Source organism: Spea bombifrons, chromosome 2, assembly GCF_027358695.1.
Source record: "Spea bombifrons isolate aSpeBom1 chromosome 2, aSpeBom1.2.pri, whole genome shotgun sequence".
Classification (NCBI taxonomy): domain Eukaryota; kingdom Metazoa; phylum Chordata; class Amphibia; order Anura; family Pelobatidae; genus Spea; species Spea bombifrons.
The window spans coordinates 136,583,801-136,598,550 of NC_071088.1; the positions used below are offsets into that span (position 1 = coordinate 136,583,801).

Below are 14,750 nucleotides of genomic sequence, written 5' to 3' on the forward strand. Positions count from 1 at the left end.
CATGTTTCTCGGAGCTACATATTAGACATGCGTATGTATTCTAGCTGTTGTATCTTGGTCTACTCTGCTAGATAAAAACATTGATTGCTTCTCATAGTGCCCTGTGGTAAACATTAGAATGCCTCAGTCTCAATGAGCCACCATGAGGAGACCAGCCAGGGGAAGAGGAAGAAAGAAGACCAAACCACTCTGACAGCAAGGTTTACAGAATAAAGTAAAAGGTTTTTTTCTGCCGACTACAAGGTGTTTCTTCTGCCTCTGTCTAGCTAACATAAACAGCATAGTGTTTATCCCTCTCGTATTGCTGCTCCATTGGGCTTCTTTTAATTTCCAATCGGTGCCCCCTCTTGCAAAAACACCATCTGTAATTTTTATTTATGATCACAGAAGTGTAGAAAAGGAAGGAGTCACCATCAGACTCTGTGACCCTCAGAATATGCTCCCTCACCTTGTGATTGGGGCAAAATACCTAGTTCCTAGGTATATGTTTTTTTGTTCAGCCTGAAAACCTTTAGCACTATTTTATTTTTGCCTTTCTCTTAAAACCGGCAACATAAAGAGAACTTGTTTTAACCTAACATTCTGGCAAGTTAATTTACATACTCTTGTAATATATTCATATTTTCTAATAACTAAAGTAAAGATCCAAACGAGAAAGATAGATTTAAAAAAAAAATACACTAAATAAATGCAAACAATAATTCAGGTACTTTATATAAAAATCAAGAAGTAGATAGGTGACTGCTAACTATGTTTTCATATACTTGAGCACATATGTCTTTGTGTTCGTTTCAGGTCTAAATAGAATTAAGTAGCATTTAGGAAAAAATATACAGCTTAAAAGTCCAGAACTTGACATCAATATAGCAAAAATCTCTACAGCTACCATGTATTTCCCTTTGGTGCTCAGATAGGCCGGGATCATTGCAATCCAAACACTGCAGAACACCAGCATGCTGAAGGTGATGTACTTGGCCTCATTAAAACTGTCCGGTAATGACCTGGCTAAAAAAGCTATAATAAAACAAACAGCAGCCAGAAATCCCATATAACCCAGGACAGAGTAAAAGGCAATGACTGAACCTTCATTACACTGAATGATGATTTTTCCTTTATGGGAGTACAGATCCTGCTCCTGAAATGGGGGTGAAATAGCTAACCAACAAATATTAATTATAACTTGAACAGATGAGCAAAGGATGACGGTGGAATTAGGTAGTCTGACTCCGACCCATTTGTCCCATGCACTTCCAGGTTTTGTGGCTTTAAAAGCAATACAGACCATTAATGTCTTGGCCAGCACACATGATACAGCCACCGAGAAGATGATTCCAAAAGAAGTATGACGGAGCATGCATGTTATATCCACCGGACGACCGAGAAACAGAAACACACAAAGGAAGCTCAACATGATAAAGAACAGAAGAATGAAGCTGAGGCTCCTGTTATTAGCTCTGACTATTGGTGTATCCCAAAATAAAGTAAACACTAATAGTATTAGACCAGCCACAAAACATAACAGAAGTGAAGCTGATGCAGAGATGAAAGTCAACAGGTCATCCTTGTAGGATAGAAACTCGATCATCTTGGGAGTGCATTTGTCTTTCTTCTTGTTTGGCCATTGATCTTCTGGACATTTTATGCAGTTTTCACTGTCTGCAAAATTTGTTTGTTAGAGAAACTAATCAATTACTGTTTAGTAATAAACATAATAACATTTTTCTAGTTCTAGTTTTTTCTATAATGTAACATCTTCAACATTCCCATAATATTTAATATGTCCAAATCTGGAAAGCTTTGTTGAGGGTGTGGGAGCAGGCAAAGAGATGGGGATGGCCCCACAGGTGGAGGAGGCAAGCAAGAAGGCAATGGGGGTCTGTGCTACAGTGGTACTGACGTCCATTCATTTTTTTTAATCTCCTTGGGGTAGTAAAGGGATGTCAGATGATCTCCCTAACCAGCTCATGCTTCCCACCACCCTCAAAGCAGGACACTCAGCTACCCTGTCTGAATAGACCCACTTCTTTAAGGACGCTTATAATATTGCACATTAACACCCCCCATATTCCTGAGCTCACCTCTCCTAGTCCCTCTAACAGGACCGGCCCTACCATGGAGCAGAGTGGGGCAATTGCTCCAGGTGGCACTTTGAAGGGCGCCGAGTGGTTTTCGCTTACCAAGTTTTCAGTACCCGCTCGGCGCCCCTCTCTCTCCTCTGCGAGCCCTCTAGCTTGGTCTCGGTGCCAGCTTGTAATGCTGAGCGCCGGAAGATGATGTCATTTCCAGCGCTCAGCATTACAAGCCGGCACCGAGACCGAGTAGGGAGACTCGCCGCAGGACTGCTGAAAGGTAAGTACAAAGGGGGGGATAGGGTAGATAAGAGGGAGGGAGGGAGGGAGAGGAAGGGTAGATAATAGGGACGGAGAGGAAGGGTAGATAATGGGGGGGGCGGCATTTTAAACTTCGGCCCAGGCAGCATTATGTCTTGGGCCGGCCCTGCCCTCTAATGTAATACTTACACTAGTGTGGCTAGTCCATCCCTTGTGGCACTTTTACCTATTGTCTAATACACTAGGGCTAGGGCTGCAACAACTAATCGATAATAATCGATAATGAAAATCGTTGCCAACGAATTTCATTATCGATTAGTTGAATAGATTTTTATCGATTATAAAATCCGTTTGTGAATCACAGCAGTTACTACTTACAGTCCCTCCCTGCAGTCACTGCCGATTGGCTGCAAGGAGGGACACGGAGAAAGAAAGGGCGGGGCCAATCGGCAGTGACTGCAAGGACAGGGAGAAATTGTTGATCGGCCCTGCCCCTTCTCCAATAGCGTCCGCATGGCTCAGGAACTCATCTAACTGTGAGTATAAAATTAATATTTGGGCTGCTGAAAGTTAGGGGAGGTGGGGGTTAATTTAGGGGCAGTTATAGTTAATGGGGTGTTTAGGATTAATTTAGGGGCAGTTGTGGTTGATGGGGTCCTCAGGGTTAATTTAGGGGCAGTTGTGGTTGATGGGGTGCTTAGGGTTAATTTAGGGGCAGTTGTGGTTGATGGGGTCTTCAGGGTTAATTTAGGGACAATTGTGGTTGATGGGGTCTTTAGGGTTAATTTAGGGGCAGTTGTGGTTGATGGGGTTACTAGGGTTAATTTAGGGGCAGTTGTGGTTGATGGGGTCGCTAGGGTTAATTTAGGGGCAGTTGTGGTTGATGGGGTCTTCTCTTCAGGATTAATTTAATGCTGAGGACTGAGGGTTAAGTTAATTAATTTAATGACTTAAAAGGTTAACTTAAGGTGCAGTTAGAGGTAAACGGGGGCAAACTGAGGGTAAGCTAAATCCTGGGGGCGGTGAAGATTAACCCTGTATTTATTTGTAAAAGTATTGTGTCTGTGAACGAGTCTGTGAACAAGTCTGCAAATCTATGAGTGCACTATGGCATATCAGGGGTATACGGCATACCTAGGGAGGACGGAGTGACATATCTGGGGGTATAAGGCATATAGGGTATATAAGGCATATGTGGGGAGGGTGGAGTGGCATGTCTGGAGGCAGTGTGGCATATCTGGGCTCAAATGTGCATAACTGGGGGGCAGGTTGGGAATAAAAACAAGAAATGCATTTTATCAGTTTTTTTATTCTGCCGTTTGTTTTTAATATCCTACGTTACTTTATTAAATAATTTTAAATAAATGAAAATTTAACATTTTTTTATCCTATTAATCGAAATAAAAATCTGCCAACTAATCAATTATGAAAATAATCGTTAGTTGCAGCCCTATAATACACCCTAAATCCCTATAGATTGTAAACTCGTTTGAGCCGGGCCCTCCTCACCTGTTATCTCTGTAAATCAATTTGTTATGTTACATACTATTTGGTATGTCCTGTCCACCCATTGTACATCGCTACGGAATTTGATGGCGCTATATAAAACAATAAATAATAATAATATCAGCACTGTCCTTCAAAAAATGGCACTTTTGGCCAGTATATTTAGGGGAGCTACATACTAGTTGTGTATATGTATTCTAGCTATTTTATCTTGGCCTATTTATTACTGAATCGAGAATGAAGGTTTTGTCTATTTAAATGTGCCAGTTGGGTAGATTGCAGATACTGCTACTCAACTGCCATACTAGATCTATGAAAATATATAGAGAGAGCAACGCTAACCTATATAACTGTACACAGAACTGCATTTTATGCTTGTGGGAAAATAGTTTTTTGTTTTTTTTCTGTTGATTGAATGTGTAATATCAAATAGTTCTAAAGTTCTATAGTTTTCTAAATGTACACTAAGAAAATACTGTTTTAATTGCGATTCGATTAAATGAATTACTTTTTTGACAATATTTAATAACCAGTGATACCTCTTACCAGATACATTGGATATTTCCCCCTCTGAGCATGGGACGCAGTTATAACAACAGGTGTGTATTGTAGACATTGCAACTTTTCTTTCTCCGGGTAAACATTTAGAAGAACATCGTGATTGTGGTATCTAAAAACATGAATAATAAAAAGAATATATCAGCAGGCATTATAGTGTTCCTTAAGAGTTTGTTTATCATTGTTGTTTACCACAGTAGCAAACAGTTATGTTCGCTGCCTGTTCCATGTGGTCAGGGCCGGCGCCACCTATAGGCAAAGTAGGCGCCCACCTAGGAAGCCACGCCGCAGGAAGTGCAGGCTGCAGCCGCGGCTCGTGGTCACTACGGGGTGGCGTATAAGTGGGTGTGGTAAAAGGGGAGGGGCTCTGGGGGTGGACCCAGGGGTGGCAAAATTATGTTTTGCCTAGGGTGGCAAAAATCCTTGCACCAGCCCTGCATGGGGAATGACTGCTTCATACAGGTAAGAATCAGATTTTCTCAGAAAGAAGCTGCCAGCCAGTCACAGATAGATGAGCAGCTTCTCATTCCCTAGACAGATCCCCATGTTTAAGCATCATTAGTGCAATAAAATGTAAGACGGCATGAGAGAGTGTAAGAGAGAGTGTGAGAGAGTGTGAATGAGCATGAGTGCAAGAGGATGAATGAGGGTGAGTGACAACGAATTTCATTTATGAAATGAAAAAGCCCTCCAAATGTATTTTGCTGTCTGAAAACAAATGGAGCAAAATCAAAACTTTAAATTTGTCTGAATCATTTTTGGTCCATTTGCACAAGTCTACTACCTAGTCTACTACCTTTACCGTTGAACTGTGGAGAAAGGGGCCACCTCACTGCGAATAGGTCACTAATACGGACCTTTAACTCTTGGAACCTCAGCAGGCCAAGTTCTGGTGTAGGTAGGAGATAATTTGTAGTATAACAAGATGAAGATGTTGCCATTGACTCCAAGATAGATACGATTTGGGGGACTTTGGCCTCTGTGTCTTCATGGTTTGCCCTTTCACTTAGAGCCATCTTTAATACTGATTGGGCCCTGGGTAAGCATTTCACTGGTAACCAGTGCTCAGATCATCTTGGTAAAAAAAAGTGATTTTAGTAGCTAAATTGGAATCCAAAAAAGATTACGATAACATCTGCTTTTGTTTTGTCTTTATAAGTTTTTATATGCTCTATTCCAAGTTAGCTACTGTAAGACTAGAAAAGGTTCAATGTGCCATTAAAACTTTTAAAATACTCATTAATATTAATATTATATATTTAATTTCATCTGACCTGATTGTTTTGAGTCTTCCATGTTATATATTCTTTGTTTATTGAAAGCTGATTATCTTCCGAAACCCACGGTACAAAGTAACCAACAACATTATAGATACTTAAAGATCCATTGAGAATAAATGCGTTTTTAATTATAGATATGTATTCAAATTCTCCATTTTCATTAAAATAAACAACTTGATCACCTAATTCACGTGCTTTTAGATTATAATGCAACTGTAATGAAAATTTAAAAAAAAATAACGACTTTTTTAAATTAAAGCAGGAAGAAATGACAATACATGTGTATTAATGTTCAATATTTTGTATTCAGTACAAGAAATAGAATTATGCTATGATTAACACCCACCTAAAAAGTGGTAAAGAAACTATACGATAATTATGTTGCAACAATAAACGTGACTATGCTTCGTGGAAACAGTGTTATGGCTTCTATTTTGTAGTAGAATCCATTTCTGGAGGCAGAGTGGCACATAGGGGGTCAAAAGGCATATCATGGGCCATAGTGCCATATAGGAGTGGCAAGCCTGGGGGCAGATGTGCATAACTGGGGGGCAGGTTGGAAAATAAAAGGAAATAAAAAAAAAAAATGTTTTCTCAATCATAGCTTTTATTAAAAAAAATAGTTTACATAGTTTACATGAATTAACATTAACTAGTAAAACTTTTTTTCCTATAGGGTCATCTTATATTCAGGCTTTTTCTTTTTTTTTTTCCTAAATTAATATTCGGATTTTGGGGTGTTGTCTTATAATCAGGGTTGTCTTATAATCAAGCAAATACGGCAATAACCCAGTGACTCATTGACCTGTATGCTTGTGGGATACAAATGCAACTTGGAATAGAGTTACCCAGCCTTCTCCATTATCAATGACCACGCTACTGGTTTGGACAAACCTCACCCACCAGCCTGGGAAACTTAGAGGTAGTGTGAGTAGGTAGGGATTTAACTTTTATTTTCTTTTATTTGTTATATGTAGACACTACGCTACCCACTCCATCATGTAAATATAGAGGGAAAATAAGCAGTATGGACCGGAATACAGTTCTCCAAGTTTAGTTAATTTCTCACCTCCTTTGTTCATAGTGATCCCCCACTTAGTTTATTATTTAGTCATTTATTAGGCTTTAACGTTCACAAATTGGGGGTGCTAAACAATATATTGTTAAGCGTTTTAGGCGAAGAACTGCAAGTTTTCATTTAGCTGGCAAAATTTAAAGTCACATTGACTTTGAAAAACTGCAATTTATGTTGAAACTTGTCAGTCGTGTTAGGCTAGATTTCCACTTGTTTTTTTTTAGCTAAAAACGCCCATAAAAACGCCAATAGCGCCACCTGGCGTTTTTTTAGTGAAAAACGGCTGCAGCCAGATGTTAGCTGTTCTTCAATAGGAAATCGCAAAATGCTTTCTGCTTTTTTGGGCTCTGTGGCAGTTTTTCAAAATCGCAGCATGTTGCCACTCTGGCGTTTTTTGCAAGAAATCTTGGCGTTTTTCTCCAATAGAAGTCTATGGGAGAGAAAAAACGCCATGAAAAAGCCATGTGGGTTTATTGCCTTGGCGTTTTTTATGGCGTTTTTTCCACAGTTACAATGCAGAGGATGGACCCAGTATCTGTGTGTCCTACGAGAAATAGGCTGAAAACAAACAGTTTCACACTAAACAAAGTCCTGGACTGGTTCATATTGAATTTTACACCATTTGGAACACACATGCCATTACAAACAAACATACCCGACGCATCAACTGGATCCTGCGTGCCAAAAGCAACAGCAAACAATTTGCACCATCATTTGGGGCCAATCTTCCCAGAGGAGCAGACATTCGGAATAAAGCATGCCTTACAAACCACAGAAAAGAGACAAAAGGGTCTACCAAGTAAATGACATCAGGAGAGGGCAGATACTTGCCATTTATCCTAATCCCTTTTAGCTGGGTGAAACTTCTACCTTGTAAAGGCTGGAAAAACTGCCTAAGGTCAAAAAAAGCAATTTCCACAGAAAGGCTAAAACGCCAGAAAAAACTCCAGAAAAAACGCCAAAACGCAGGTAAATGCAGTGGCAGTTTTCTTGGCAGTTTTCCTGGCGTTTTTCATCAAGAAAAAAACGCCGGACAAAAACCCAAGTGGAAACCTAGCCTTAAGGGTTCTGGGTGAAAAGGCTTAACTGTGTTCTAATTTCTATTATGCAATGGACTGGTTATTTGTATTGTCTTTGTTCACAGCCGTATTATTATAGTAAATGATTTATAATTCAATTGAAGGCTCTGTTGCATCTTGAAACATTTTTTTGTTCAGAAATCCAAAATCAACTTGAATCTCAGTATGTACCACTAAAAAAAAATATATAAAAGAAACAAATTGAAACAGATGTGGCTTAGTGCAGTTAAGCAGTTAAAAATAAGAAAATGGCTTTTACAGCATTTAAATCAGACGAATCAGAGGCATCCTATATAAGATATAAGGAAGCCAATAAAGCATGCAAAAAGGTGATTAGATGGGCTAAACTAGAAAATGAGAGGGTGATTGCCAAAGAGAGCAAAACTAACCCCAAAAAATTCTTTAAGTACATAAATTCTAAAAAAACAAAAAATGAAAACGTAGGTTCATTAAAAACAGAGACGGGAGTGTTGGTCAAGGAGGACCAGGAAATAGCAGAAACTTTAAATGACTATTTTTCCACAGTATATATTAAGGGGGAACCTATGGCAATGGATATACATAGGACCACTGAGAAAAACTTTCAGTCAAACTGTGAGTGGATGGCCCAGGACAAGGTGCTGGAGCAACTAAAGAAAATTAATGTTAACAAAGCTCCGGGGCCTGACGGTATTCACCCACGAGTACTTAAGGAGCTGTGTCAGGAAATAAGTGAACCTATGTTTCTAATCTTTTTCTTTCAGGAATTGTACCAGAGGATTGGAGGAAGGCAGATGTGGTTCCTATTTTCAAAAAGGGTTCAAACTCTGTCCCCGGAAATTATAGACCTGTGAGCTTAACTTCCGTGGCTGGGAAAGTATTTGAAGGGCTGTTTAGGGATAATATTCAAGAATTATTATAGCAAAAATCAGCATGGTTTTATGAAACATAGGTCCTGTCAAACTAATTTAATTGCATTCTATGAAGAAGTAAGTAGAAGTGTAGATCAGGGTGTTGCAGTGGATGTAATCTACTTGGATTTTGCCAAGGCGTATGACTCGGTTCCACACAATAGGTTAGTATTCAAACTGAAGGAAATTGGTCTAGATGCAAATTCTTGTTCTTGGGTAGAACATTGGCTTATAGATAGAGAACAGAGAGTTGTTATAAATGGTAAATTTTCAAGCTTGTCAAAATTTTGGGCACCTATTCTAAAGATGGATATCATAGCACTAGAAAGGGTGCAGAGGCGGGCTACAAAATGAATAAAAGAAATGGAGCACTGTAGTTATGAAGAAAGGTTAACTAATTTAAATCTGTTTAGTTTAGAAAAACGTCGCCTCAGAGGGGATATGATAACGTTATATAAATATATTCGGGGCCAATACAAACCATTGTGTGGAAATCTGTTCATAAACAGGACTATGCATAGGACACGTGGTCATGCATTTAGACTGGAAGAAAGGAGATTTAGACTAAAGCAGAGGAAAGGGTTTTTTACAGTAAGGGCAGTAAGGATGTGGAATTCTCTGCCTGCAGAGGTAGTTTTATCAGAGTCTGTACAGACGTTTAAACTGCAATTGGATGAATACCTGGAAAAACATAATATTCAGGGATATAATCTTTAATTATGGGGAAACAGCTTATTGATCCAAGGAGAAATCTGACTGCCATTTTGGGGTCAAGAAGGAATTTTTTTCCCTGGTTAGTGCAAAATTGGAAAGAGCGAATTAACAGATATAGGAAAGGCTGAACTTGATGGACGCATTTCTTTTTACAGCTTATGTAACTATGTAACTATGTAAATATATTCTAGGAAACAAAAGCTTTACTGGGAATTATTGATAGGGTGTTTACTAAAATTCCAAAATTCGTCCTTTCCTGACTGCCAGCACCACAAAACAACTAATCCACTCCCTCGTAATCTCCCACTGCAACAACCAATTTACCGGCCTCCCTCTCTCCCGATTTTCATATCTTCAATCTGTGCTCAGTGCCAGGCTAATCTATCTCACCCGACGCTCTGCATCAGCCGCACCTCTCTGCGAGTCCCTCCACTGGCTCCCCATCCATAGCAGAATTAAATTCAAAATACTAACTCTATCCTACAATGCTCTCACTAACACCGCTCCCCTCTAACTATCCTCCCTCATCAGCAAATATACTCCAGCCCACCCTCTAAGATCCAACAATGACCTGCTCCTTGCATCTTCACTTATCACCTCCTCCCACGCCCGCCTGCAGGACTTCTCTCGCGCAGCATCAACCCTATGGAACTCCCTTCCCCTGCTGTCCGACACTCAATAAGTCTACCCTCCTTCAAACGCTCCCTAAAAACCTTTCTCTTCAGGGAAGCCTACCACTGACATAAACATCAAAACGTCTCTCTCACCCACTTAAAACCCTTATCTCGCCCTACATTAACATCATTCACTACCATGCAGTCCTCACCTCCTGTTTCTCACCCTTTATCCACCTAGAATGTAAGTTCCTGCGGGAACAGGGCCCTCCATTCCTCTTGTATCTGTATGTCAATTGCTTGTTATTTTGTACTTGTGGCTATCTGTAAATTTTTTACCTTGTACAGCGCTTCAGAATCTGTTGGCGCTTTATAAATATAGTATAATAAAAATAATAATAATACTATACTTTGATTTAAGACCAACATATACAGACATTCAAGTATCCATAATGCTCTTTGAACTGACTGTGTGAACTTCTGTAAAGGTTACAATTTTAACATGCGTTATAATTACCTGATGCCTATAGTGAAAGACGTTTGTGTTGCCCTTTTCCAGTAAAAGTACTTGTAAAGCAGATGCCATGATAGTTACTGCCACATATACCCGAGGAGTAACTCCTATGGTGAAGAAATCTTTAAGATATTTCAAATGTCTGTCCCCTGTGCACTGCGCTAGAGAGATTCTATACATTGACTCAAATAATTTATTCTTTGATGGGTTCTCCGACAAGCAGTGTAAATTTACTATCCACAAATCATGAAGAATCATGTCTTCTGGGTATTTTGAAGGGTGGATATTATTAATGTAACGTTCATTAACTTCAACATACAGTGGAAAAAGGTCTAAAATCAAACAGCCATTAAATGCCTGTAGAGTATTGTGCATTAAGATGCTGTTTGATGCCCACGAAGGTGGAAGAAAGAGTGTCTTATCATAAAACAGTTCTTTTTGTTCTAATAAAGTATGAGCAATAACATAAGAGAAGGGTCCACAGAGCACAATAACCCGAGCAGAAGACTCTCCTACAATCCTTAGTTCACTTTTTTTCTGCTGCAGAAAACCTATGTTGAGTTTTATTGTAAAGGCAGCACATATGCCATACTGGGCCATGTACTTTGTTAGGATGAGGCTCTCTTTTTCTCCAGCATCATCATCCGATGCCAATATCCCAATCCAGGTCCAGCCAAAGAATTTCAGAATCTTGGCTATTATCAGGTAATGAGCATGATCATTCTGAACAGTTCGGAAGAAATGTGGATACAGACGTCTGTCGCTTAAGGACGAGTCAGTTGCTCCATAACTAATCTACAAAGCACAGAAGATATATTACACAGGCTGTAACATCAGTGAATGAAAAAGAATTTACTAAGCAGGTCATTGAGAGGGATATTTTCTATATTAAAACAAGCCATTGTCAAGTCAGTTCTACAGTCAGGTTGTGGTGTTCGGTTCATCGAGGCATAAAACCCTCTGATTTACCCATACCAAAAAGAACAATTGAAGTTAAGAAACTAAAATGTTGGGCCTTCATTTATGATTTTTTGTCCATTTTATATGCACCTGGCTCAAAAAAATGTAAACTCACCTAGTTCCCATGTACAGCCAGTAAGTAATCATATCCTAGGACTACCTTTAATATTATCAGATGAAAAACATTATAAGAGATCAGACACACAAAAATACTAGAATTATGTGACCCACCTGTGCATAGCCGTATATACCGAGTATTTGTGCTATGGGTACAGTGGTGACTGAATAATGGTCTCCAATAAAACCTGCCACTTTGTCACGTTCCGTGCAGGAATAATTAGGGATGGTCTTCTTTGGTCCAGATAAAATTTGTAAAACACTTTTCACAGCTTTCCTTGGATCTGAACAAGAATCGTATAGATGATATCCAAGTGTAATATTTGGTAAAATGTCTGGATTATTGTTAATGTTTTCAACAGCAAAAAGAAAATTAAGAATATTTACATAATGATGGGGGAACGGTCTGTGGGAAAACAAGCTAACAGTTATATAAGAACAAGTATAGCAGTTGTTAGTTATTTATTCTGTGTCTCCTTCATTATTCTTCTCAGCACAGATCAGCTTTTGTAACAATAATAAAGAATATGGCTGCATGGTAACAACATCTGCTACCCTGGTAAGGTTCTGGTAAGTAAAGCTGTTGTAGGCATTAAAGTGTCAGCTTATTAGCGATATATAATTTATATCGTCTCCCCCACTAAAATCCCTCCCTACCCGAATTAATAATTTTTTCTTTCTGCCAGGAGTCTGATGAAAGTGATGGGAGTTGTACTCCTCGAAAGCAGACGCGGCAGAGCTAGAGCAAGGTTGGCATACTTGCAGTCATATGTGTTTTTTATCTACTGTTTGTGTCTTTGGCATTATTACACAATGTAACCTCTTGTGCTACGTGTTACCTATTGGATATGTTTACTAAGGAAGTCAAGGCTTTTAAGAAAATGATTCAATTAGTTCGACTTTTAGCATTTCATTTGGAATTTATGAGGAAATAATAGGAAGAATTGCATTTTGTGTTGGAAGAGGTTAGTTTTTTCTTTTTTAACAATTTATCATGCAATAGGGTGCAAGTTTACCCGATGAATAGCTCAGCTTAAACAAAAACACAATTCCCTCATTAAAGCATAAACTGCGTGTTGGATTACCAACTAAAACTCCAAAGGCGACATCACATTAACCTTCCACATAAGCACCACAAGCCTTTACATTGTTGTTGCTGCTTGTTCAATACATATTGTATGTGAGTTTGTGGATGAAAAATACCTATGGTCAGGAAGAAGACATTTATGTATTATTATTAAAATTATTTATATTTATCTTGAGGGTAGTTTTGTTAATCTATTTGAATTTACATAGGAAACTACATACAGTAACAGTTATGATCCCAGTGAAAGGGAAATTGTTTTTGCATTCAATTAGTTGCACGTAAGCTCCAGCTTTCATCCTTCCCTATCAATTTTCAAGAAAAATCTTCAGAAAAGTATACAATATTTGCAGATAGCGCTTATCTGCCACTAATACATCCCCATACTATCGCTTCTCTTTCTCCATACCATGTTTCTCTCGGCCAGTCTTAGTCTATCAGTTCTAGTTTTGTCGGACCCTTTGAATGTATGTATGGTAAGGAGAGCTGCGTAAATTGCTGAATAAAAATAATAATAAAATATATTACTTACGCCATACACAAAAACTTTTTTACCAGGCCTTGGGAAGCTGAATAATCAATTGCATCAGTATTTACAGTGAATATTCCTCCAATTATAATGTCCCCATCGTGATAATATTCATAATCTTCAAATGATTCTCTAATTTGCAGTGTGCAAACCGATGCTGTATCCCAGGTTCTGCAGGGTGTCGTACATATGGCTAGTATAAAGAATATGATCTTATACATGTTAGATAAAGAATTAAATCTTGAAACAAATATAATTTCTGTAGATAATCCAGTATATAATATGGAATACTGATGTGCCTATACAATATGGTTCATTGTATGGGCAGTGAAGTTGCCTGCATGTGGATGTCATTGCAATGAAACTGAACATTCTCCTACCTTAATTTATACACTTTGGAGCATCTTAAATTTAGTTACAAGCAGCTGTGATTTGGGATTATTGTTCTTTTTTTAAAATATGATAAGTATTTTATGTTGTTTTATTCAAATCTTTGCTGCTATTTCACCATTAAATCTAAACAAAAATATTAAACTGGAAGTCTAAATGTGAGTTAAGCATTGACTATTCATTTTTAAACGGCAACACTAGATTTCTTTTACAAGTTACCCTGGCCTTGCATAAATTGGTTTGTGCGAAAATGAGACATTTCTCCAAGATACAGTTATATTATAAATATTTGGGAAAGTGCCACCATTTTCATAAATTTGATTTTGTATTTCAAATACATAGTTCCCCATCCCCTATTTTCAGGGGGATGGGCTTAAGAGTAATTGGACAAACTGACAAAATCATAAACAAAATGATCATTCCTAATACTCCTTAATTTCTCCTGTCATGCCTGCCCTCTGGTCACTGCTTTTCCGGTCCCGCTTGCCTTATTCGTGGTGGGTACCTCTTACCTTGTCCAGCTGTGCTGCTGGTACACAGTTGGAATCCTCTTCTCCTGCAGTGGTCATGGGTAACTACTGCCAGTGTGTAGCTTTGTAAAGATTTACAGGACCACACTTGCCTCATATTATTAGAGAACACATGCCCAGTTTTCAGGGCCTGCCCAAGGCAAAATGCCGCCTGGGGCGAATTTTAAAATGCCCCCCCCTTATCTACCCTTTCTCTCCCTCCGTTCCTGCCGCCCCCCCCTTGTACTTACCTTTCAGCAGTCCTGCGGCGAGTCTCCCTGTTCGGTCTCGGTGCCGGCTTGTAATGCTGAGCGCCGGAAATGAGGTAATCTTCCGGCACTCAGCATTACAAGCCGGCACCGAGACCGAACAGGGAGACTCGCCGCAGAGGAGAGAGAGAGGGGCGCCGAGCGGGTACTGACAGCTTGGTAAGCGAAAACCACTCGGCTTGGGGCGGGAAAGTGCCGCCTGGAGCGGTTGCCCCACTCGGCTCCATTGTCGGGCCGGCCCTGCCAGTTTTTAATTACTGGGTGTGAACTTCCTTCCCTTTGTTATCATATATAACCTTACTTACCTTGTAGCCATTGGTCATGTAAGGCAT

The 14,750-nt window shown here is 39.2% G+C and overlaps 1 protein-coding gene across 1 annotated transcript; it reads right to left on the reverse strand.

The window, feature by feature from the left end:
- Positions 1-748: 748 nt before the first annotated feature.
- LOC128473912 (vomeronasal type-2 receptor 26-like) lies at positions 749-14,750 on the reverse strand. Its single transcript, XM_053456134.1, has 6 exons — positions 14,724-14,750; positions 14,153-14,196; positions 11,752-12,043; positions 11,077-11,355; positions 4,383-4,506; positions 749-1,656 (listed from the first exon to the last, which is right to left on the reverse strand). Exons 1-6 carry the CDS (start codon positions 14,748-14,750, stop codon positions 749-751), a joined length of 1,674 nt encoding a protein of 557 aa, XP_053312109.1.

Bases quoted from the DNA above. Each gene is read 5' to 3' on its own strand.
- LOC128473912 (XM_053456134.1), bottom strand. From the start codon at position 14,750: ATGCCTTACATGACCAATGGCTACAAG. The intron at 14,197-14,723 runs GTAAGTAAGGTT...TGACCACTGCAG, and splicing joins ACATGACCAATGGCTACAAG to GAGAAGAGGATTCCAACTGT. The intron at 4,507-11,076 runs GTAGGAGAGTCT...TCATGTTTTTAG, and splicing joins AAAAAAGTGAACTAAGGATT to ATACCACAATCACGATGTTC.